Source organism: Myotis myotis, unplaced genomic scaffold (genome assembly GCF_014108235.1).
Source record: "Myotis myotis isolate mMyoMyo1 unplaced genomic scaffold, mMyoMyo1.p scaffold_m19_p_8, whole genome shotgun sequence".
Taxonomy (NCBI): domain Eukaryota; kingdom Metazoa; phylum Chordata; class Mammalia; order Chiroptera; family Vespertilionidae; genus Myotis; species Myotis myotis.
In genome coordinates, this window is record NW_023416390.1 from 22,573,335 (window position 1) to 22,598,214 (window position 24,880).

At 51.5% G+C, this 24,880-nt stretch overlaps 3 protein-coding genes and 1 long non-coding RNA gene across 7 annotated transcripts; 3 read left to right on the plus strand and 1 right to left on the minus strand.

Moving 5' to 3' along the window:
• The first annotated feature begins 42 nt into the window (after positions 1 to 42).
• On the plus strand, positions 43 to 3,421 carry STK16 (serine/threonine kinase 16). Of its 3 annotated transcripts, XM_036318616.1 has the most exons (8): positions 43 to 107; positions 451 to 639; positions 1,212 to 1,431; positions 1,686 to 1,819; positions 1,986 to 2,106; positions 2,232 to 2,327; positions 2,734 to 2,855; positions 2,960 to 3,421. In XM_036318616.1, the coding sequence occupies exons 2-8, from the start codon at positions 554 to 556 to the stop codon at positions 3,096 to 3,098; spliced, it is 918 nt and encodes a 305-aa protein (XP_036174509.1). In that variant the 5' UTR covers positions 43 to 107; positions 451 to 553; the 3' UTR covers positions 3,099 to 3,421. The 3 variants fall into 3 exon arrangements, with proteins under 3 accessions (XP_036174509.1, XP_036174511.1, XP_036174510.1); XM_036318618.1 differs by lacking the exon at positions 2,232 to 2,327; XM_036318617.1 differs by lacking the exons at positions 43 to 107; positions 451 to 639 and adding an exon at positions 669 to 859.
• Positions 3,422 to 4,770: 1,349 nt separating this feature from the next.
• On the minus strand, positions 4,771 to 8,833 carry TUBA4A (tubulin alpha 4a). Its single transcript, XM_036318615.1, has 4 exons — positions 8,691 to 8,833; positions 6,502 to 6,724; positions 6,057 to 6,205; positions 4,771 to 5,815 (listed from the first exon to the last, which is right to left on the minus strand). The coding sequence occupies exons 1-4, from the start codon at positions 8,691 to 8,693 to the stop codon at positions 4,844 to 4,846; spliced, it is 1,347 nt and encodes a 448-aa protein (XP_036174508.1). The 5' UTR covers positions 8,694 to 8,833; the 3' UTR covers positions 4,771 to 4,843.
• A 109-nt stretch (positions 8,834 to 8,942) lies between these two features.
• On the plus strand, positions 8,943 to 15,123 carry LOC118661086. The gene is made up of 2 exons (XR_004969133.1): positions 8,943 to 10,428; positions 14,329 to 15,123. It is a non-coding gene; the product is annotated as an uncharacterized LOC118661086 (long non-coding RNA).
• A 1,869-nt stretch (positions 15,124 to 16,992) lies between these two features.
• LOC118661627 (tubulin alpha-1D chain) lies at positions 16,993 to 23,320 on the plus strand. Of its 2 annotated transcripts, none has more exons than XM_036319847.1 (4): positions 16,993 to 17,137; positions 20,799 to 21,021; positions 21,362 to 21,510; positions 22,286 to 23,320. In XM_036319847.1, the coding sequence occupies exons 1-4, from the start codon at positions 17,135 to 17,137 to the stop codon at positions 23,267 to 23,269; spliced, it is 1,359 nt and encodes a 452-aa protein (XP_036175740.1). In that variant the 5' UTR covers positions 16,993 to 17,134; the 3' UTR covers positions 23,270 to 23,320. The 2 variants fall into 2 exon arrangements, with proteins under 2 accessions (XP_036175740.1, XP_036175739.1); XM_036319846.1 differs by having other exon boundaries at positions 17,120 to 17,137; positions 20,772 to 21,021.
• The last annotated feature ends 1,560 nt before the right edge of the window (positions 23,321 to 24,880 follow it).

Consider the following 24,880-nt stretch of genomic DNA (forward strand, 5'->3'; position numbering starts at 1 on the left):
CTCCGGATGCCCGGCGGTTGCTAGGACACCGCGGGCCGTTAGCCGGCGCTGAATGATGACGCACCCACTGCTTCCGGTTCTTGGCGCTTCCTTGCTGCCCAAGCCAGGTCAGTGGGGGAGCTCGGCTGGCCTACCCGGGTCTGCACGCCGAGGCCGGGGGTGGACTCTGCAAGGGATGGGCCCGAGCCTCGCACTCCCGGGCCCTGCCTTGGCGGCGAGCGGGCGTGGGAGCCGGGGCCGCCCACAGGCGGGCGGGTGGTGGAGGAAGCGGGCTGGTAGTCGCTGCGTGGCCTCGGCCTTGAGACACCCGATCCCAGCTTTCTTGGAGATGGTATCGCCAGGACCTGTTTTCTCTCGATTCCGAGACTTGGGCCTGAGCTCTCCACACCAGTACTTCAGGGTCGTCTGGACGGTGTCCGACCCGCGACCCTGCCGTTCTTTTCCTTCCAGCATGACCCGCTGGGCCCCCAGCGTGTCGCCGGGAAGAGCCCACTCAACCTGGACGAGCCCTTTGGCACCTCAGGCCGCCCCGGAGGAGGATGACTGAGACACTATGGGCCACGCGCTGTGTATCTGCTCTCCGGGAACTGTCATCATTGACAATAAGCGCTACCTCTTCATCCAGAAACTGGGGGAGGGGTGAGTGCTTGGAAATGACTAGTCCCCAGGGTTATGATGATTGAAAGACAGCAGTCTGCACATGATTAGGGGCACCAAGGTTTTATTCTGTAGCCTATCCTTTAACTCACCCGACAGAGCCTAGTAACAGGCTAGTCAAGACAGTGGACTCTGGAGCCAGGCCTCCTGATCGACCTGTGTGACCTTGATAAGCCATGGTTTCTTCATCTGCTCAATGGAGATAATTACTGTCTTGTGCCACTGATGGAGCTGTGAGGATTAAATACGATAGTGCATATGAAATGTCTTGCCAGTGCCAGGTTCGCAGCACCTAAATGTAGACTATTCATTTAATGTTCATTGAGCATCTGTCCTGTGCAGAACACTGGGTTAAGACCACAGGACCTCAAAGATCACTGTGTCCTAGCTCTTGAGCTCAAAGTGTAATAATCTTCAAACTCCTCTTAGAGTCACATCTTGGGAGGGTTCCTACTAACTGGGAAAGACATCCCCATTCTCCCCAAGGGAGTTCCTCTGGGTCCAAGCAGTGTGGGAGATGACCGTGGTCCTTCACTGACCCTTTTGGCCCACAGTGGGTTCAGCTATGTGGACCTAGTGGAGGGGTTACATGATGGACACTTCTACGCACTGAAGCGAATCCTGTGTCACGAGCAGCAGGATGTGGAGGAGGCCCAGCGAGAAGCAGATATGCATCACCTCTTCAATCACCCCAACATTCTTCACCTCGTGGCTTATTGTCTGAAGGAGCGGGGCACAAAACATGAGGCCTGGCTGCTACTACCTTACTTGAAGGTCAGAAAGTCTCCTGGCTATGGAGGGGTTGCAACAGGGCCACCAACCAAGAGCTGTGTGAGCAGTCAAATATATTAGGAATCAGAGGCTATGTCTTGGGTTTGATCACTTCAAATTTGGAGTTTAGAGGAATCCAAATGGGACTGTAGGGTGTGGTTGTGTGGTGAAAAGGTTGGTAACTTTTAACCTAGGGAAGGGATCAGACTCAGGGAACAGAAGCTGAAAAACCAACTGTGGGGATATTTGTGTTGCAGAGAGGTACGCTGTGGAATGAGATAGAAAGGCTGAAAGACAAAGGCAACTTCTTGACTGAAGATGAAATCCTTCAGCTGTTGCTGGGCATCTGCAGAGGACTTGAAGCCATTCATGCCCAGGGTTATGCCCACAGGTCAGTAGGAGCACCCTGTGTACTTTCTGGGACAGAAAGAGCCCCACTAAGAGAAATGAGAGGTTTGAGCTCTCCCCCTAAGGAACACCCCATGATTCTTATGCCTCCCTGGGATTCTAGCCTTCCTGACCAGAGATGCTCATGGGTCATTTCCACTTCCCGACAGGGATCTGAAGCCCACCAATATCTTGCTTGGAGATGAGGGGCAGCCGGTTTTAATGGACTTGGGTTCCATGAAGCAAGCACGTATCCATGTGGAGAGCTCCCGCCAAGCTCTGGCCCTGCAGGTAAGAGTCTGCAGGTTCTTTTTCCCACCTGTTCCCAATCCCTTACCGCTTCTGGTGTATTCCCCAATTTGGTCACATGACCATGCCCTGTGCCCTACTTTTGAGCTCTGGGGCCACTGTTCCAGGACTGGGCAGCCCAGCGGTGCACCATTTCCTACCGGGCCCCGGAGCTTTTCTCTGTGCAGAGCCACTGTGTCATCGATGAGCGGACTGATGTTTGGGTGAGGAGCATGCGGGTGGGAATCTGGGGGGAGAGCTGCTCTGTACCTCCTGTGGAGGAGCAGGTGTTTGGTTTCCAGTGCATGGGGCCCCAAGAACCATGTATGTCCCCATCCCCCTCAACTTCCTTCCTGAGAACTGTTACCAACACTGTACTCAATTGCTCAGGAAGTGGTAAAACCCTGCCCTTTGAACAGGGTTGGTACAGCTAAGAGTCACAGCTGAAGGCAGTAGCTAAGCAAGGGTTGCAGAGGCCTCCAGCTAACTGGCAGTTTCTCTGTCATGTGGCTGACATTAGCGTAGTCCTTTTAGTTTATGTAGTCTCCTCTCACTACAGAATTAACAGAATTAACAGGAGAGTTACCATCTCCATTGGCCCCCTTTATGGAATAACCCAGTTATGCTCAGTCCCTAGGCTGTGTGCTATATGCTATGATGTTTGGGGAAGGCCCTTATGACATGGTGTTCCAGAAGGGGGACAGTGTGGCCCTGGCTGTACAGAACCAACTCAGCATCCCACAAAGCCCCAGGTGAGTGATGAAGGGGCACCAAGCACGTTAGACTCTCCTTGACATTGGAGCCTCGGCACGGCGGATGGGTGCCCCTCAGTCACCCTGCCTCCCTCCCTCCACAGGCATTCTTCAGCATTGCGGCAGCTGCTGGCCTCGATGATGACTGTGGACCCCCTGCAGCGCCCTTATATTCCATTCCTCCTCAGTCAGTTGGAAGCACTGCAACCCCCAACTCCAGGCCAGCACACTACCCAAATCTGAACCAACCAGTGGCCACGCTGAGGTGGCCCCTGTGCCTTGTCCTTCACTGGAATCTCCGTCCTTTCTCTCTAGGCCTGCTCTCTCATAGCTGGGGCAGGGGGCTGGGGAGAGCCAGCTCCGTCTTCTATCTCTGTTCTTTTTTCCTCAGGACAACTGGACAGGGAGCCTGAGTTGGGGTGGGTGGGGGATGGAGAAAGGCAAACTGATAGATTCTGGTAAAGGATCTGAGCAGGACTGCCAAGCTTACATCATGGTCTGCTTCCAAATCGGGGAGCAGGAGAGTGTATAAATAGAAGAATAAAGTGAAAGCAGCTTGGTGTGGATCTTAGTCTCATTGTTCCTGGAGAGGAGATATAAGGGGCCCAAAGTCTGGTCATTTCCAAGGAACAGCCTGGGAAAAAGCGGGACTGGTGTTGTGTCAGGAGGCATGATTGGCATTGGCTTCTAGCTTGACTTAGTTAAAAACTTAAAGTTGCTCTGGTTTGAGCAGGCTTCTATGCCAAGAACTGGAACCAGGGTCCCTTAAAAAACACATTCAACTCATTCTTTCCTTCCTTCCTTCCCAGGGGTGGATCGCTTAGAGCAGCCCAGCTGGTTTGCCAGGCAAGGGCTTCTGGGTGGAGACATCCCAGGAAGCTTGACAGCTAGATAACAGGTCTCAGCCTCAGCCTGGGGGCAAAGGGAGTGGAGGAGGCAGCCATGTTGGCCCACAGTCTCTCCCAGATGGTTTTAGCTCACACACGGTTAATGATTAATGAGGCCAGTGTGGCGTGGCAGCATCCAACTGCCACTTCCTGCCCACTCTGCTGAGTAAACAGGGGCCCTGCCTTGCTGGGCTGGAAACCTGTTCCCCAGGGAAGGGCACTGCGTCCCTGAATCACAGGGAGGGGAGGCAAGGGCAGGGTTGGCATCGCTTGCTGCTGAGATTGAAGCTTCTTTCCCCCAACCCTGCCCACCCCCACATGCTGACGTCAGTGTGGGTCCTGGGGTGCCTATTAGCAAAGCTGAAATTTCCCCAGGGCCCTGGCAAGAGGCTCCCACCAGCTAGCAGAGGAACCGAGGCCAGAAAGAAAGCACAAACAGGGGAGACGACCTGACTTTTAATGGCACAGCCCTAGCCCCCAGCAAAGCAGCAAGACAGTAAGCTATGCAAAGCTGTTTATGCAGTGACATAAACAACTCGAGGAGACGGCCCTGTTCCCTCCCATCCCCCACGCTTATGACTGGGCTCCATGCCAAGGAACTTTGGGCCAGCTCAGCCCCACTCCCAAGCCCTCGTAACACAGAGGTGCCTGGGCCAAGCCTTGCTTCCAGAGTCGGTGAATGCAGAAGCAGCAGGAAGAACAGGTCTAGTCCAACTCAAATACAGAAACTTTTCGACTTAAAACTCCTACTTGGAAAAGAAGTGAAGACTCATATCCTTCAATAGGCTGTGGCTGGACAGACTGGTCCAGGATTCAGTCCTCATTTCCTCCCTATCCTGGGTACCCCTTAGGATCCTACATCAAGGTCCCTGGGGTCATGTTTCCTGAGTCTGGCAAGGGATCCTTGGCAAGTCTCACCTTCAGCCATGGAAGGGAAAAGGGTCATGAGCAGCAAATAGGGCAGAAGCAGCAGCAGCACAAAGGAAGGCAGCAGAAGCTCAAGTACTCACATCACAGAGGGAACAAGAAATCGTGCAAGGAGACTGTTTATTTCGAAAGGATTTTGCAATGAACATAGTGAGTGGGCTCCAGGCAGCTGGTCTATTCTTCTCCCTCATCCTCGTCCTCATAGGAGTCGATGCCAACTTCCTCATAATCCTTCTCCAGGGCAGCCATATCCTCCCGGGCCTCAGAGAACTCACCCTCCTCCATGCCCTCGCCCACATACCAGTGCACAAATGCCCTCTTGGCATACATCAGGTCGAACTTGTGGTCCAGACGGGCCCAGGCCTCGGCGATGGCGGTCGTGTTACTCAGCATGCACACGGCACGCTGCACCTTGGCCAGGTCACCGCCGGGCACCACAGTGGGTGGCTGGTAGTTGATGCCAACCTTGAAGCCTGTGGGGCACCAGTCCACGAACTGAATACTGCGCTTGGTCTTGATGGCAGCGATGGCAGCGTTGACATCCTTGGGCACCACGTCTCCACGGTACAGCAGGCAGCAGGCCATGTACTTGCCATGACGGGGATCACACTTCACCATCTGGTTGGCAGGCTCAAAGCAGGAATTGGTGATCTCCGCCACCGACAGCTGCTCGTGGTATGCCTTCTCTGCGGAGATGACTGGCGCATAGGTGGCCAGGGGGAAGTGGATGCGTGGGTAGGGCACCAGGTTGGTCTGGAACTCTGTCAGGTCCACGTTGAGGGCCCCGTCAAAGCGCAGGGAAGCTGTGATGGAGGAGACGATCTGGCTGATGAGGCGGTTGAGGTTGGTGTAGGTGGGGCGTTCGATGTCCAGGTTGCGGCGGCAGATGTCATAGATGGCTTCGTTGTCCACCATGAAGGCGCAGTCTGAGTGCTCCAGGGTGGTGTGGGTGGTCAGGATGGAGTTGTAGGGCTCGACCACAGCTGTGGACACCTGGGGGGCTGGGTAGATGGAGAACTCCAGCTTGGATTTCTTGCCATAATCAACAGAGAGCCTCTCCATCAAGAGTGAGGTGAAGCCGGAGCCGGTGCCCCCGCCAAAGCTGTGGAAGACCAGGAAGCCCTGAAGTCCTGTGCACTGGTCAGACTGAAAGACAAGAAAGAGAAAGAGCAATGTAGGTGGGAGAGGGTCCTGAGGAACTCTATCTTCTCGCTCCACAAAAGACTAAATATCTTAGGAGTCAGGGCACAGACTAATGAGTGTTCTGTAGCAGCAACATGCTCTGGAACATGTACAATTAGAGTGACTCCCTCAAAAAGGCCTGGAAAAAATGTTCCTGACCCTTAGCATCATCAAAAGCTACCTCCCGTCCATGCCAGACTCTCACCAGCTTGCGGATCCGGTCCAGTACTGGGTCAATGATCTCCTTGCCAATGGTGTAGTGGCCCCGGGCGTAGTTGTTCGCAGCATCCTCTTTCCCGGTGATGAGCTGCTCTGGATGGAAGAGCTGCCGGTATGGGCCATTTCGGATCTCATCTGCAAGGGCACAAACCACACTGTCAGGGCCCAAACCACAGGCTGTGCTCAGCCGGGGCCTCCCTCCCTCAGTGCGGTAGCTGCAGTGAGATATGTGGAATAGCTCATCCTTCTGCCAGGCCAAGATACCAGTGTGAGAGAAACCCAGACCTGCTGTGCAAGGCCAGCATTCGATTAGATTCAAACTGAGTGAGAAGTTTTCAGGGTGAGGAAAGCCAGGTCTAGGTACTCTCACCAGAAAGAAGCGTTAGAGTCACTCTCCACTCCCTTCAATTCCACCCCCTTCTTTCTCTCACCTATTACAGTGGGCTCCAAATCCACAAAAACTGCCCGGGGCACGTGCTTTCCAGCTCCGGTTTCACAGAAGAAGGTGGTGAAGGAGTCGTCTCCTCCACCAATGGTCTTGTCACTGGGCATCTGCCCATCAGGCTGAATCCCATGTTCCAGACAGTAGAGTTCCCAGCAGGCATTGCCCATCTGGACACCTGCTTGCCCCACATGGACTGAGATACATTCACGCTGAGGAATAAAAAGAGGGGACAGAGAATAAGTCCTACATCCATAAGTCCTCATTTATAAACCTCTCTCCCATCCTATCACCTTTTAGCTAGGATGACTCAGTTGGCAAAAGTAGAAATTTGGGGCTGGACAGAGGTCAGAAAAGGCTGGCAGCCTGCCCAGGCTCCAACTGGAGGCACCCAGTAGGGCAGGCCAGCCCCTTAGCCTACTACTCCATGGGGTCCTTGTTAACTAAGAGCTGAGGTTCACCCAGCCGGTGTGGCTCAGTGGTTGAGCATGGAACCAGGAGGTCACCAATTTGATTCCTAGTCAGGGCACATGACCAGGTTGGGGGCTTGTGCAGGAGGCAGCCAATTGATGATGTTTCTATTTCCGTATCCTTCTCCCTTCCCCCCTCTCTAAAAATCAATAAAAACATATTTTTTAAAAAAGCAAGAGCTGTGGCTCCACATGACCCCACACTCACAGAATACTCAGGGAGGGTGGAGAGGGCAAGTGCAGTAACTGAGACAAGGACAAGCAACTTTCTAGCTGTTCCTGATTCCTACCCTCACAACAACAGCTTCTGAAGAGCCTGAGAAAAGACAGGTTTTCCAGACCTGTCAGTTTATAGCTAGAGGCCCCCACTCGCTTAATCTTTGCTTGGAGGATAAACAACTGAAATTTCATATAACCTTCTCCCCCTTTCTTTTCTGTGGGCTGCAGAGGTATCTCAGCCTTCCAGTCTGGCATCAACTGACCACACTGGCATCAGGATGCCCTCTCCCCCACCTTTAAATCCCATCTGGCTCTGGGGATCAATTCCATCTGGCTCCTTCTCCTGCTCCCTTCTCTCCCTCCCCGCCCCAACACACACACACACACACACACACACACTGCACTCTGGGAGTCTTTACCACCTTCATCCGAGGCGACAGGCCTCAGGAAAATAGCAGCGATAATGCTGGTGCGTGCAGAGGGCAGGTGAGGGCAATAAGGTTGTGAGCACTGGGACAGTCGCAGCCCTAAGCTGGCCCCTGCCTGTCTGAAAGTAACCCCTGACGCGCCAAAGTGGTGCGGCGCCAGGCCGCGCGGCCGCCCTGTCCCACACGGAAATGGCAGGGTGAAGATTTCCAAATACTCAGAAAAGGAAGCGGAACCCGCGGTGAGGCACAGAGGTAACCCGCCTTGCCCCAGGCAGCATGAACGCCATCCTGCACCCCGCCCTGTATTCGCCCCCCCTCTTTCCAATTACATCCCAGCGGAAAGCGAGGATTGGATTTCGGCCCCCGTTCCTGGGCTATAAATACCACCCCCTACACACACCTCTTCCCCTCCCCCCAACCTGGCCTGGGCCCGGGCTCCCGCTCGGCTACAGCTGTCTCTGCCCGTCCGCGCCCCCGGGCTCCCGCTGGAGAGGGGCCGGCCTGACTCACGAGACCGAACCCCATTCCTGGCTCAGAAGCGGGGTGCTGAGTCACGGCGGGGGGAGGCTGTGGGCAGGAGGGATGCACACGCAGCCGAAGGCAAAGGGGATGCTGGATCCAGTCACCCGATCCCCTTCCACCTTCTGGCGCCAAGCACGTGTTCGGTCCGTGCCAGGGACTGGGTGGGGTGAGGCTGGCGGCGGAGGGCAGCCAAGCGGGTCTCCCTCGCCCGCGGAAACTGGGCGCCGCACCGCGTGACTCCCCGCAGGAGGATTAGGGCGCGAACGCTTGGTGGGGCAGGAAGGGATCTCCAGGGCCGCTCCTCTCTCCTGGAGAAGAGTCCACTCCACCCTCCCCCTTCCCCAGCCTTTGAAAGTGGACCACACGGCCCGGCCAAAGTCAGTAGCCGGACGGGGTGGGGGCGGGGGCGAGGCAAACACCCTTGCGCCTCCTTGAGACGCGGAACGCCAGATGGAGGGCTCCGCGCATCCCCAGAGCGAGCGCCCCCGAGGGAGAGGGACAGTTAGGGGGCGGGCAGGATCCTGGCGGGCCGCACTCACCATGTTGAGTCCGGGCGGTGGGTCTCACGTAGAGTCCGGGCGACGGGTCTCAGTGAGAAGTGCGCTAGCTGCAGTGCGGCACCCGCCTTATATAGGGAGGCGGGCCCGCGCTCCTCGCCCACTAGGCGCCGAGGCCCAGAGGCCACGCCCCGCGAGGGCCCGGCGGCTCCGGGGGTGGGGCCAGCGCGGGGGCCTCCCGCCAGTCGCGCCCTGGTCCCTCACCTGGCGAACGTGAAGCAATCGGGACTTGAACTCCCCGCTCAGGGTTTGGGGCCCCCATGCCGGGCTCTCGAGCTCCGCTGCCGGCACGGGGGGCGCGGAGCCGGAGCGCGTCCCGCCTGCACCTGCGTCATGGGGGCCGGGGCGCGCAGGTGTTCTGGCTGAGGCCGCCGCCGTCGGGGCTGTGCGCCCCAGGTGGCTGCCGCAGGCCTGCGCAGGTGCCCTCCCGCCCTGCCTCTCCCGCGGCTCCCACAGGCCGCCTGGCTCCGGCCGGTCCTCGAGGAACCCCTTGCGGCTGCATGCCCGGGACAGCTGGCCTTGGCCAACGCCTGTGGGCGGCCGAGGACCGCGAGCTGCACCGCCTGAGCCCCAGGGTGCCGATCCCGGGGGCCGCGGGAGCTCTGGCCTGAAGTCCTTAGCACTGGACTCGCATCCCGACTGCCCTATGTGACCTTGGGCAGGTGACTTAATGCCACTGAACCCTTGGCTTCTTCATCGGAGAATAGGAGACGACTCCACCCTGAAAGCATTGCTGTGAGGTATCAGAACGCTTGTTGACGCGGAAGAGGAAAAAAGGAAGCGAAGACTGATATCGAGGCGGATTTTGGCTTTCATGTCCTCTTCTGACCCTCAGCTGAGGGCAGGAGCTACAACCTGCATCTTTAGAGCATCAGCACTCAGGTGGAGGCCTCAGCAGAAGCCATTCCCTCTTTCTATGTTTCATTTCCACTGCTTGCAAGAATGAACGCCTCAATCCACCTCTGCTTTCCTTGACGTGCCTTACATTTCCTAGCCGTCTCCTTTCACCGGGGAAATTCACCAGGAAGTGCCCCATGTGCCCACCGGCACAGACTTAAACCTGTCCCACCTGCTAGTCACTTAGAAAGGATTCACCTGCCGCTCCTACCATAGTGTTTCCTAGGGCCAGGGCTCTCTGACAACACAACACAGTAGGACAAAATACCTAGCATGCAACCTTCTCTCAACAAAAGAGCTGAACGAGATCTTACTTAGGCAAGGCAGGGAAAGGAATATGGTGAAACATGGCAAGGTCTCTCTTCCCAGTGGACTTACCTTCTGGTTGGAAGAACAAGACTCATTCATAAAAAAAAACACACAAAAAACTGACAAGGGCAAGAGAGAGGCTGCTTTGGGAAATGGGGTCATGGTCTCTACAGAGCAAGGACCTTGGTGATAACAGAACACCTGGCCTCTGCAGACCTCCCCTGGCTCTTTTCCACTTGTGCAACCCCAGCCCCGAACAACGAAGACCAAAAGAGATTTTAGCTTCGGCAAAACCCTAAACGTCTTTGACTTTCAGGTTCAGATGCTTCATTTGTAAAAGTGGGATAACTTCAGATTGTGAGGACCAGATGAATTTAGGAATGTGTATAGACATGGCAAAGCACTGTAAGCAGCTATCTGGATTCTTATTTTATTCGTTTGTAGTAGTGTGTGTAGTGCATCATGCTGCATTTATTTGTGCACATTTCCATCTTACTACATAGCAAACTTGAAGGTAAGGACTGTATCTTATTCATCTTTGTATCCCTAGTTCCAATGAAGGTGCTTAGCACATGGTAGGCATGTGCTAGTGTGTGGGATGAATTTTTCACTTCAGAGATGGGACTAAAATTAGGGTAGACATCTCAGAAGCCAGAATTTACAAATTGGCAGCCTGGAGGCCAAATTTGCTTTCAGAAATGTTTTGTTTGGCTCTCACAGTGTTAACCCCTGTAACATTTAGAATATGACAAATTCAGGAATTGTCTTTGTTTTGGGGCATTTCCAAGACCACCCCATATGTTAGGAGATTAGCTAGAACAGCGGTTCTCAACCTGTGGTTCGCCAACCTGTGGGTCGCGACCCCTTTGGGGGTTGAACGACCCTTTCACAGGGGTCGCCTAAGACCATCAGAAAACACATATATAATTACATATTGTTTTTGTGATTAATCACTATGCTTTAATTATGTTCAATTTGTAACAATGAAAATACATCCTGCATATCAGATATTTACATTACAGTTCATAACAGTAGCAAAATTACAGTTATGAAGTAGCAACAAAAATAATTTTATGGTTGGGGGTCACCTCAACATGAGGAACTGTATTAAAGGGTCGCGGCATTAGGAAGGTTGAGAACCACTGAGCTAGAAGAACTTGAAGGACTCAGCATAAAATTGTACTCACAACTAAGGTTTATTACAGGGACATAGGACAATACACAGGCAGATTGTAAGGGGAAAAAACAGAAGGGGTGTGTGGAGTGATCTATACCCTCTCCCTCCCATAAGGGCTCACAAAGTGTGTTCTTCCTCCAGAATAAAAGTGGAGCAATATTTCTCTGCAGTGTTTCTGCCCAAAGAAGCCCATTAGAGACTCAACACCCAAGGTTTTTCTTGGGTGTCAGTCACATAGGCACCTTTGCCTAGCACATACAACAATTCCAGACTCCTGGAATAAAAGCAGCTGTTCAGCATAAATTATATTATTTAGATTAAGAGTCTAGGCACAACAAACCATCATTGTCAGTTAACTGCTGATTTGGAACACTGCAAACGCCAAGTTCCCCGATGCCAGCCAAGGGCCAGTCTTGTAAGCAGGCCTTTCTAAGGATAGCAATCTCAGGCCTTTTATGTTAACTTTTTTATACACAGTCATGTAAAAACGCAGATTTCTGGTTGAGCCAGTGTGGCTCAGTTGGTTGAGTGTCATCCCATGCACCAGGAAGTTGCCGGGTTTGATTCCCAGTCAGGGCACATGCCCAGGTTGCAGGCTTGACCCCCAGAAGGGGGCGTGCAGGAGGCAGCCCAATGATGTTTCTCTTTCTCCCTCTCCCTTCCTCTCTCTGAAATCAATTGGGGGGGAAAAAGTCAATAACATAAAAATAAAAATGCAGGTTTCTAGGTTTAATTGAAAAGAACTGGTAGGTCTGGCCGTACTAGGCCTGCATTCCCATTTAGCAACAGTGGTAGGCAGAATAACAGTCCTGCAAAAAGACCCACATCCTAATCCCCAAACCTGTGCCTACATTAAATTACATGGCAAAGGCTTGGCAGACGTGATTAAGGTAAACATCTTGAGATGTGGAGATAATTCTGAACTTTCTGGGTGGGATCAGCCCTTACAAGGGTTCTTACAAGTGGAAGAGGGGGGCAGGAGAGTCAGAGTCAGGGAAGGAGAGGTCAGAAGCAAAGGTCAGGCGTGACTGTTAGCTTTCAAGATGAAAGGGGGCCGCGAGTAAAGGAATGTGGGCAGCTTCTAGAAGACGGAAAAAGCAAGGAACAGATTCTCCTCTAGAGTCTTTTGAAGGAGGCAACACTTGCAACACCTTGATTTTGGCCACATAAGACCAACTGTGGATAGCTGGTCTTCAGAACTGTAACATAGTAACTTTGTGTTGTTTCAAGCTACTAAGTTTGTAGCTATTTGTTACAGCAGCAACAGGAAACCAATACGGCAACAAATGGAGCTTTATGAGAGGCAACAAGCTGCTCCAATTCACTCAGTACATGCCATTCTGTGTTCCTGACACAGAAGACAAGTATCTGTTGCCATTTAACATCATATGCTCAGCCTACCTTACAGTTTTATGTTACCCTGACCCCTGTGGCAAGAAGTTTAAAACCCCTGAGCAGGCCTTCTGGCAGGGAAAATGGAGAAGGTGCAGGGAGAATTATCCAAGGCATGTTAGTGGAATGAAGAGTCTACTTCTGATTGTGTGCATGCACACATTTTGTGCATGACTGTGTGTATATCCTCAGGATATATACAGATGCTTCTGAATTAGGGCCGTAGCTCTGCATGGATATGCAGGTAATGGTCCATATTACCAAACTGAAAACATTTAGACAGTCACATACATGGACAGAATCTAGAAGACGATTCCAGGCACTTCACTCTTCCCATTGAATCATTGCTTAGTTCATCTACCATACATGGGTGTCCAGCAAAACACACTCTCTTTGGATTTCTAAACTTTCCCCCTTGGCCATTGTTATCTCTGTCTTTTCTAACCTTTTCCCAGAATCTTACACCTCCATCTTGGAGCAGAGCAACAAGGTCCTCAAAGTTTCAAATGACTCCACTGACGCCCTCTGGGAGAGGAGGAGTGGAGCCTTAGTGCACACCCTTCTGTTCCTTTCAGACTGGAGCACCTACCAGCTGCCTTCCTTCGCACAGCCAACCTTCCTAAAGGGATATCTCCATATCTGCTCTCCTCCCCACTCTCTATGCAGGCTTGGTTCTCATGCTCCACTGAGATGATCTGCCAAGTTCTCCAGTGACTTCCATCTTGCCAATGTTTACATCTCTATCTTCATCTTTCTCAGCCTCTCAGCTGTGTTTGACATAGTTGGTCCTTCCTCCCTCCTTGAAACACTTCTTTCTTGGCTTTAATGACACCTCCTCTCCTGGTTTTTGTCCTGGCCACTTCTTCTTGGTAGTTTTTCATGGTTTATTTCTAAAGGGAGTTCCCATAGCTCAGTCCTGGGCTCTCTCTTTTCTTTGTTTTTGTTCCTGAAAAAGCAACTGTTGAAGGGGGGTGATGAGTGTATGGGGTTTTATTATATTATCTCTACTGTAAGTGTATTTTTAAATGTCCTTAATAAAAAGTTACAACATTTGTAGGGTTATCCAGAAGGAACAGAACTAGAGTCTACACATTCCCCAACCATAGTGAAAGAATGGAATAAAAAGAAATAGCATCTATATGCTGATGACTCTCACATTTGCATCTCCATTTTGGACTTCTCTGAACTCCAGACTCATGTGACTTTTTGCATTGTTGACATCACCACTTGAAAGCCCATGAGACATCTCAAACATAGCACATTCAAAGCAGAACTCTCAATACCCTCACCCCCCTCCCTGCCAAACCTGCTCTGTCCTAGGCTTCTGAGTCTGAGTGAACAGTATCACCTTCCACCCACATGCTTAAGCTAAAAGCCTAGGGTCACCCTGCATTCCTCTTTCCCTCTCTCCTTCTCCTCTTTTATTAGTTAGATTTTTTTTTTTGGCTGCAAATAATGAAAAGCCTAAGTAACAACAGCTTAAACAATGAGGGTATTTATTATCCCACAAGAATTCTGAGTGTAGGGCGGTTCCAGGGTTGCTTCAGTGATGTCACCAATAACCCAGTATTTCCAGCTTTCTGCTCTGGCATCCTCAGTGAGCTGGTGGCAGCTTCGCTCATGATCACAAGATGCCTGCAGCAGCTACAAGTATCATGTCTCCAATGGACACAGGAAAAGGGGGTTTTCCTCCCACATCTCTTTTTATCAGGGAGAAAAACCTTTCCTTAAAGCATCCTTGCAGACTTCCCCTTTTAGCTCACTGGCCCCATTCCTAAACCGATCTCCGGAAGGAGGGACTAGAATTACCATGAATGGTTTAAACTGCTCTCTACTCACTCCTAGGTCTGGGGAAAAGCCATCTTCCCTGAGCAAGTGGAAGGGGAGTAATTAAACAAATCAGGACCCTGCGAGCAAAGAAGAAGTGGAGGCAAGGGGCAGGTAAGGCTGTTGGGTAGGTCTGCTGCACACATTAGCACGTCCCACTACTTTGAACCCAGCCACCTCCCACCGTCCCCACTCTAGTCCAAGCCCCACCCCCCATTTCTGGATGCCTACAGTAGCCTCCTAACCAGTTTTCTGCTTCTGCTCTTGAACCCCTATAATGCAGTCTCCACACAGCAGCTGTAATAATCTCTCTAAAACACAACGTAGGCAATGATGCTTGCTTAACCCTGCTATTGCACCTGTAATAAAAGCTGTTCTCCTTCCAAGTCCCTTTAGCTCTGTGATCTCATCTTGTATAGCTCTCCCCTTCTCTCACTCTGTTTCCTTGAACACATGGGGCTCACTCCTACCTATGGACCTTTGCACTCACTATTTTCTCTGCCTGGAGCGCTCTATCCAGATCCCGCATGGCTAACACCCTGTCATGCCCTCTCAGCTCCAGTGTCACCTTCTTAGAGAGCCGCTCCTTCTCAGCAGCAGCCCCCACCTCCCATCTCTTTTGGGGCCATTGTCCGGTTTTGTTTTCTCACGTGCAATGGCTCTCTGAGATCGTCTTCTTAATTTGTTATGTGTTTGCCCATGAAAATGTCAGCTCCTTAAGAGCACAGACTCTTTTTGTCCACCACTGTAACCCTGGCATCCGCTACAGTGCTTGGCACATAGTGGACACTCAATAAATATTTGTTGAAGGAATTAGAGTATTGACTGCCTCTTATTTTATAACTTAGGTACATTAATGTGCTTTAAAAATCTGTCTCGTTATTCCGTTTTACATAAGGCTTCTTCCCCCAGCTGCCTCTCTCTAGAGCTGGTGAAATCTTGGTTGACCCTGAGCCCAACTGGGAGTCCAGTTGGGAGAAGTTAAAGTGCTAGACAAGAACCCGACTGGTGTGGCTCAGTGGTTGAGCATCAACCCATGAACCAGGAGGTCAGAGTTCAATTCCCAGTCAGGGCACATGCCTGAGTTGGGGGCTCGATTGCCAGTAGGGGCTGTGCAGGAGGCAGTGCATTGATGTTTCTCTCTCTCCTCCTCCCACTCTCTGAAATCAATAAAAACATATTTTTAAAAAGTTTAACGAAGTGCTAGATAACAGAGTTTGGGGCCCAGTGGGTAGGCCCTGAATTCCTCCATCTGAATAATAATTCCCAGGATGACAATTCCTGAGGTCCGTGGCTTCATGAATCAGCCCTGTAGGAGGCGGGGCTTCCTTACCTTTGAAGTGCTGGTTGACTGTGTCTTCTCTCTGGGGGTCTTGGCCTCGTAGGTCCAGGTGGAAGAGTGGAGACTTCAGTCTACAACCCAAGTCAGAGGTAGCCATGTTGATATTCAGGGTCACTCCCTAGTAAACTGTGATGAGAAGGACTCTGGAAAAGCCCCTCCCTCAAAATAACCCCCACTAATTGCCACAGTGACTGAAATTTCACAGTAGCAACTACTTCCTGGATAGGATTGCTAGATAAAATTCTCTTATTTGCTAAATATGGCATTCCTATTCCAGGTCATGGTTGCTATTTGGAAAAATGACAGACGAGATGTTGTGTGGTTTCCAGGCAGCATTAGGGTCCATTTGAGGTCATGAATTCAAAGTCAGATTCATCAGCTTGGTTCTGGGGTTTTTCCACTATTTCGCTGGGTCAGTGCAGGCACAGACTTGGTGAAGAAATGAATTATGTAGGGTTGTGGTTTAGTCAAATGAAGCTGCTGAAGCTAGAGGGAGGCCAGGGAGTTGCGGGGTATGCAAGAGAATGACCACCACTGCAACTGAGAAAGGGAAGGAAGAAAATAGAGACCCAGGACGGGGAAGAGGGACAGAGACAACTCTGCCACGTGGAAAGCGGAGAAGCGCCGAGCTTGAGTCCCAGATTCTTAATTCTACCACTAACTAACCCCCATGTGACCTCGGGCAAGACATCGTGGGAATGGAGGCCCCACCTTGGCTACCTCACAAAGTTGAGGGTCTCAAAGGAGATAAGGGGTGAAGCAACCTTAAGAACTACAACACAGAATGTGAGAGATTAACATTTTTATTTCATAACTTTGCCTAAGGCCATAGGGCGAGTCCTTCGGTGGAGAAATCAGGGCAGGCGAGACCAGCAACAACTTGCACTGAAATAGGGAGAGACTCCGACAAATAGCCCCGAGCCCTGCTCATCAGCGTGTTTTCCCCATGGAGAACAGCAGCAATTCTGGACAGAGCACTTAGAAAGTTTGTTGTTTAACCCTCACAATTTCCCCTCTTCCCATTCTACAGATGAGAAAATGGAGGCAAAAAAGTTAAATGCTAGAGCTGAGGCTAAAACCAAGCTCTTATTCCCTATGTTCTATGACAGAGTTCCCACCCAAAGGCCCAGAGCTGAGGCTAAAACCAAGCTCTTATTCCCTATGTTCTATGACAGAGTTCCCACCCAAAGGCCCTGAGGTTGATCTCTTGTCCGAGGACTCCTTGTTCTAGTTCACCACAGACTCGTCATAGCCCCACCTACACGCCACCTCCCTCCCCTATTTGGGCCCAGGACCAGGACTTGCCTGCTGCCTGGTAACCAAGTCAACAGGCCTGCCCTCCCGGGGATGTTTCTAACAACATTTCCACCCTGAGAGCAGACCAGAGCGTATAGGAGGCCAGAGGCTGTGGGTCTCTCACGCACCCATCCCTGTTTTCCATCTAGCAGCAGACAGACCCCAGTCAGCACTCAGCCAAACAGCATGGTGAGCAGAGGTGGGGTGCTAAGCATGCAAGTGAGGGTCCCAGTGGGCCCAGGTGGGTGGTGTGAGGAATCTCTGGGAGTCAGGTACTACAGTGTGTGGGCAGGTGGGGATGGGGGAAAGAGACTTCCAGATGTGTGTGCTCCTTCCCAAATGTGCTGATATGTGGGGGTATGTGCAGGGGTGAAGAAGAACAGGGTGATGGTAACCAGGATGTGTGTGTGTGTGTGTGTGTGTGTGTGTGTGTGTGTGTGTGTTTCCTGAGCCTGGACTCAGGAACAGGGCTGCTAAAGGGCTCTGAATTTCAGGGTAGGGAGTGTGGGGTAAGCAGGACTGGAACACAAAATGTAGGCACTGCCCTACACACCCTGGGCCCCATGGCAGATTCACTGTGGTCCCATCTCCCAGCTGTGGGGATACACCCTCATAGCCCTGCCCAACTGCAGTTACATATTAGGGGGGGAGGAAGTAAAGGGGGGTACGGAGAAGGAGGGTGCGGAGAGGGAGGGTGCTTCCAGTTACCCAGAGTTGTCTGGGTGTGGGATCATTTGCTATCTTTAACCTGTCTCCCACATAGGCAGGATAGAAGAGCAGTTAAGAACATAGTTGGGGCCAAAACTGGTTTGGCTCAGTGGATAGAGCGTCGGCTTGCGGACTGAAGGGTCCCGGGTTCGATTCCGGTCAAGGGCATGTACCTGGGTTGCGGGCACATCCGCAGTGGGAAGTGTGCAGGAGGCAGCTGATCAATGTTTCTCTCTCATCGATGTTTCTAACTCTCTATCTCTCTCCCTTCCTCTCTGTAAAAAATCAATAAAATATATTTAAAAAAAAAAAAAAGAACATAGTTGGAGCCAGGCTGTCCCTGCTTTGAATATTCCTCATTTTGCTCATGACCTTGAACTAGTTGCTTAACCTCTTTGAGAGTCACTGTCCTCATCTGTAAAATGGGTTAATAAAAATACCTACTCAAGGGGGCTGTTGTGAAGATCAAATGAGAAAATGTATGTGAAGCACTTAGCATAGTTTCTGGAACTAATTAATGCTTAATATATGGGACTAATCAACATAATGACAAAGCCTGCTGGATACAGGTACGAGACTGTGCTATTTTTACAGTCAAGAAAAAGGAGCAAGGGCAGCAGGACAGGGTCTGACTTGGTAGACAGAGCTCGGCCAGGCTCGGAGGTGCAGCAGTTGTCCCTGGCCTGGCCAGGTGGTTGGTGAGCTGAGAAGCTGAGTCAGCTCTCTCTTCTGGACCTGCGGATTTCTGAACTCCTGTGTCCTTAAATCCCTCCCAGATTAACTCATTAACTTTTCTTTCTATGACTCAGTGATTAGGGGCTGAGGGGTTTAGTAGGGGGACCCAGCATATGGTGCACCCTAGAAAGTGTCATGAAATGAGGCAGGCAACATGCATGCATTCCTTCACTTAATCCTCAAAAAAAATTCTAGGAGGGGGCTCTTATTATTGCCCCCTGTCATAATGGAGGACATCAACAGAGAGGCTAAGACTTGCTCGAGGCAAGTACACAAGTAATGGGGCTGGGATACAAATGATTTATGGATTAATCCTAGTCATCTAAAAATCATAAGTCAAGGCCCTTATATCATACTAGAGGCCTGGTGCATGAAATTTGTGCACTGCGGGGAAAGGGGTTGTCCCTCAACCCAGCCTGCACCCTCTCGCAGTCTGGGACCCCTCAGGGGATGTCTGCCTGCCTTCTTAGGCCCGATCCCCCTCCGCGCCCTGCAGTCCAGGGCTCTCGCAGTCTGGGACCCCTCACTCCTTACTGCCCACCTGCAGCGGAGGCTGGAGAAACTCCCACCACTGCTGCTGTGCTAGCCAGCCGTGAACCTGGCTTCTGGCTGAGCAGCCCTCCCCCTGTGGTAGCGCACTGATCACCAGGGGGGCAGCTCCTGTGTTGAGTGTCTGCCCCCTGGTGGTCAGTGCACGTCATAGCCACCAGTCATTCCACCGGTCCACCAGTTGGTCAATTTGCATATTAGGGTTTTATTATATAGGATAAAAATGTCAGTGACATGTTAAATTTATGGAGAAAGTGTCCTCGTTAAAATATGTACAAACTATTTTAGATATGTAAAAAGGTATAAAGAATAATCTAATGAACACCTGTTACCCACTTTAAGAAATAGGATCTTGCCGAAACCGGTTTGGCTCAGTGGATAGAGGGTCGGCCTGCGGACTGAAGGGTCCCAGGTTCGATTCCGGTCGAGGGCATGTACCTGGGTTGCGGGCACATCCCCAGTAGGAGATGTGCAGGAGGCAGCTGATCGATGTTTCTTTCTCATCGATGTTACTAACTCTCTATCTCTCTCCCTTCCTCTCTGTAAAAAATCAATAAAATATATTTAAAAAAAAAAAAAGAAATAGGATCTCAAAAAAAGAAAGAAAAAGGATCTCTTCCCAATTACATTCATCTCTACCAGAGAGAACCATTATTCCAAGTTCGGTTAATATTTTCCTTTGCTTTCTTTATTTTTGCAATATATACATTTTACAAGACTATATAGTAAATATATAAATTTATCTGTCAATGATGCATAGTATTGGTTATATAAATGGTATCATATTATATGATTCTTCTTAATTTGAGATACATCACTTTAGGCTTCTACTAGCAGTGTAAGAGTTCCCATTTCTTCGCATCCTCTGTATTGTTAAGCCTTAATTTGGGGAAATTTGATGAATGTGCTCATTTTATTTGTAAGGTCTGTGGAAATTACTTCTCAAGCAGAGAAGTACTCTGGTAGTACCCAGGGAAGTGGTCTGGGAGACGTCTCTGGTACCCCACCGACTACACTGCCACACATCTGTTAACTTATGAAGCTCTCCCTTCCTTAGACAGTGAGCTTCTTGAGGGCAGGGACTGAGTGATAGGTGTTATGTGTCCCCAGTGTCAGCACAGTGTGCAGTACATAGTAGAGGCTCAATAAATCTTTGCTGAAGCAAGACAGTCAAGCCTTCTTGATTCTCATGGGACTCCCCAGGAAGGACACTGACCTTTCTCTTTTCTTAGACCAACAGTCTTGTTTCAGGGGCCAAGGGTTCTTTGACCACCAGCCTTGAATCATGTAGGAAGACCTTTCTTTCCAGCCCCACCCCACTCCAGGGCCATGCGCACCCAAGGGGAAAGATAGCACATGCATGTCGATTCCAGGCCCTCTTTTTCCTTTCTCACTGGCATTTCTGGCTGTCACATGAATCCAGAGTTCTTTCTGCTTCTATAAACCTCTTCCTTATCCTTGACTCCTGAAACTTCACTTGGATCTTGCTTCCCTCACCAGTGGCCCCTAATTTCTTTCTGAACATGAGTGGGTTGACTTTGGTTCTCTGCCAGACTCATTTGATCCCCTCAACATTCCTCAAGATGCTTAGTCCCTGAGCAAGACTCCATAAGCTGAGAACTGCCCACATCTTCTGCTTCCCCTGAGGGGTTTGGCCCAGCCCCCAGAACCAATGCCTGTTGGTCCTCAATGCCACCTGTAAATGCTTAGCCACAGGGGGTGGGGCAAGGAGAGCAGAGTCCAAGAAACTTTGCCCTCAGCCAGAGAACCACTCAAGGAAGGCAAGAAGGCAGGAATTGTGTCCAGGCATGATACGTTTCTCTCTGCTAAGGGTGTTTTCTGCTATTTGTCTGCTCAGCGTGAGTGTATCTCAGTCCATGTGGGCCAGGCCGGCGTGCAGATTGGCAATGCCTGCTGGGAGCTCTACTGCTTGGAACATGGAATCCAACCAGATGGGCAGATGCCCAGTGACAAGACCATCGGAGGAGGGGATGACTCCTTCAACACCTTCTTTAGTGAAACTGGGGCTGGAAAACATGTGCCCCGGGCTGTGTTTGTGGATCTGGAGCCCACTGTGATTGGTGAGTGATGATCCATCTCTTCCATGGCCTTGTCCCAGGTACCACAGCAAGTCCTTCTCTACAACTGGATAGCACTGGAGTGTGTGGTTCCCAGTTACTGCAGCCAATTAGAACTCCAGATCTGCAGAGCCACTGTCACTCAGCTCTAGGGTTTCAACGTCACCCCACATCCCTTTCCTTTTCTTGATGAACACGTAAAGTCAAGGGCAATAGCAGCAACGTGAATGGGGCTCCTCCAGGGTAGGACTTGGAGCCTAGAGATCCCACTTCTCCTGGGTATCCTGGGGCTCTGGGAGCCAGGCTACAAGAGGAGTGGGGCCTAAAACTCTGTTCATTGCAGATGAAGTTCGGACGGGCACCTACCGCCAACTTTTCCATCCAGAGCAGCTCATCACAGGCAAGGAAGATGCTGCCAATAACTATGCCCGAGGCCACTACACCATTGGAAAGGAGCTCATTGACCTGGTGCTGGACCGGATTCGGAAGCTGGTGAGAGAATGGCTAAAGGCTGGGGATTCTTGTTGTGGTTTGGAGGCCAGATAGGAGAAGGACAGCGCCAGCCCTTGGGAGAGCCTCCTGGAAAAGTCTTAAACACACAGGATCAGGGCCCTGCATCCTGGTCAGGGGAGGCAGTGTATAGCTGCAGCCAGGAGCTGGACGTCTTCTTTATCTTCTACAGCAACAGGCCCAATCCTGGGCAGCATGGCCACCAGGGCAAACCTGTCCATGGGCTGCCTGGCCAAGTGATGGAGGCCCATAAGCATCCCTAGAATATCACCTTGTGTGGTAGGGGTGAGGGCAGAAGGCCTTATGAAAAGCAGGGATCCAAATCATGCTGGCCCAGGGCTCTATGACTGACTTTGGGGATAAGTTCCTGGATTGTTGGAGAAACCCTCCAGAAATATCTGGAGTTAAATCAGGGAAACACGGGTATGGGTAGAGCTGGCAAACGGTGATGACAAACATGATTATGTTACAAGATTCAAGAGAGCTGTTGGTTAGAGACCTCAGGAGGCTTTAGAGAGGGAGAGGGATGAGGAGGAGAGAGTGGGCCGACCTTATCAGGCCCTGTTTTGCTCCATCCAGAGCAGCTCATCACAGGCAAGGAAGATGCTGCCAATTAGAAGGGATACCTCACAATCTTGGAAAAAGTCTTCCAAGGATTTTATGACACATGGAGGGAATGTGAGACAGCACAAGCGGGTTCTTTCCCATTTGTCAGGGGTGCTTCACACCCACATTTCTCTTCGCCTTCACTTTCTAGGCTGACCAGTGCACAGGACTACAGGGCTTCCTCATCTTCCACAGCTTTGGCGGGGGCACCGGCTCCGGCTTCACCTCACTCTTGATGGAGAGGCTCTCTGTTGATTATGGCAAGAAATCCAAGCTGGAGTTCTCCATCTACCCAGCCCCCCAGGTGTCCACAGCTGTGGTCGAGCCCTACAACTCCATCCTGACCACCCACACCACCCTGGAGCACTCAGACTGCGCCTTCATGGTGGACAACGAAGCCATCTATGACATCTGCCGCCGCAACCTGGACATCGAACGCCCCACCTACACCAACCTCAACCGCCTCATCAGCCAGATCGTCTCCTCCATCACAGCTTCCCTGCGCTTTGACGGGGCCCTCAACGTGGACCTGACAGAGTTCCAGACCAACCTGGTGCCCTACCCACGCATCCACTTCCCCCTGGCCACCTATGCGCCAGTCATCTCCGCAGAGAAGGCATACCACGAGCAGCTGTCGGTGGCGGAGATCACCAATTCCTGCTTTGAGCCTGCCAACCAGATGGTGAAGTGTGATCCCCGTCATGGCAAGTACATGGCCTGCTGCCTGCTGTACCGTGGAGACGTGGTGCCCAAGGATGTCAACTCCGCCATCGCCGCCATCAAGACCAAGCGCAGTATTCAGTTCGTGGACTGGTGCCCCACAGGCTTCAAGGTTGGCATCAACTACCAGCCACCCACTGTGGTGCCCGGCGGTGACCTGGCCAAGGTGCAGCGTGCCGTGTGCATGCTGAGTAACACGACCGCCATCGCCGAGGCCTGGGCCCGTCTGGACCACAAGTTCGACCTGATGTATGCCAAGAGGGCGTTTGTGCACTGGTATGTGGGCGAGGGCATGGAGGAGGGTGAGTTCTCTGAGGCCCGGGAGGATATGGCTGCCCTGGAGAAGGATTACGAGGAGGTAGGCATGGATAGTGTGGAGGGGGAGGGAGAAGAGGAGGAGGGGGATGAATACTAGGGGAATCCTTTGTATCTATTCTAAATAAAGTGCTGTGGCATTATTGTCTCACAAATGTCTTTTTCTCTTGGGGAAAACCATGTGGGGAGGGCTTCAGTGAGAGACAGGAAAGCTGGTATCTTAGCCTGGGCTCCCCAGAAAGCAGACCTGATTTCAGATTTCATTAATGGGTGTGATCCTAGGAAGAGGGTGTAAGGCAGGAAAGGAGGGAGAATTTAGAGCAGATGCAGCTGAATAAATGGCATCTCAGAAGCATTCCTTGGGTAGGAGTGGTGGTGAGGATGGGGGAATTGATGCACCGATTCCACTCTGCCATTGGTTAAACCTCTAGTCCATTAAGCACGAGCCCCCCTGAACTTCTGGGTGGCACACCCTTGGGCTGCAGCGTCAACAAAGAACCCCTGGGACAGGAGGTAAGGTGCTTCTAAACAGCATGTATGTAAAGCTGGTCGGAGCCTCACAAGACTGCAGCTGGCGCTGGTGAGGCCAGGCGGGTCTGAAGCGGTGCCTTAGAGGAGTCTGTGATGTAGCTGACACAGTCTGACATAGCTGGTGTTCACTCTATAGAGGGAGTTATCTTCTTCAGGCAGGCAGTTGGGTTTAGAGAGACCAGAAGCTGGCATTAAGGCAGAACAGTGGCACTGTGGCCGTAACCATGGAAGAATGGCTGGGGAGGGGCTGGGCTTGCCCTCCTGCGAGCTCCATCAACACTCGCCATTTTTTGATGAAGACAATTGACCCTTTTTTCAAATGCCATGTGTTATACCAGCACAGCTTCTAGCCCTCACTTTCAACCAGATGGCTGCCCCTAAAATCTTTGTATATGGACTTTCTGTAGCTCCCGCTGGGCGGGAGGATTGGTTCAGCCATCGGAGCTGTAGAAACTTGAGCAACCCCACCCTACCCCCAACCCTCCAGCGAGATTCGGTGCCCAGCGTTGCCCTCTGCAGTCCTTCCTGCAGCCTCCTGCTCTCAGGAGTGGATGCTGGGAAGCCAACCCTAAAGTGAGTAACATCAGGAAGCTGCTATCACCCCTAGGGCTGGAGGCCAAGGGATGAGATGATAATGCCAGAGGCTTGGAACTGGGACACCAGGCGGGAGCTGAAGCCACAGCAGAGCTACCCAGAATGACCAGGAGGGACTAAGGAGGGAGGTAAATTTGGCAAGAGTCAGAGCCATGGAGGAGACACAACCACTGTCAGAGGTGCCCCTTGATTTGAAAGAGGGAGAGAAATACCCTGGCTTCTCCCTTCTTCCCACCCTCAATCTTCGATCAGTGTCTCCCATTGGCTGAACCTAAGCAGAAGCTAGTTGGCAAAAAGGCCAAGGAAAAAGAGGGCGCAGCCTTTGAGACACAGCAGGGCAGGAAGATGGAGGAATGGATCTCAGAGAAAACAGGCTAATAAAACACATACCTGCACCTTGGGCGACACCGGAAATGGAGTGACTCCTGCCTTCCCAGAGACCCATTACCTGTCCCCGTCACTTTTGTTTCAATAATTACTTTGTAGTAAGTAGAGGATGGAGTGGAAGCAACAGAGTGGTGGGGGATTTAGAGAAGAAAATGGGCATGCCCGGCATAGCAATTTCCTCCTTCTAGCTTGGAGTAAT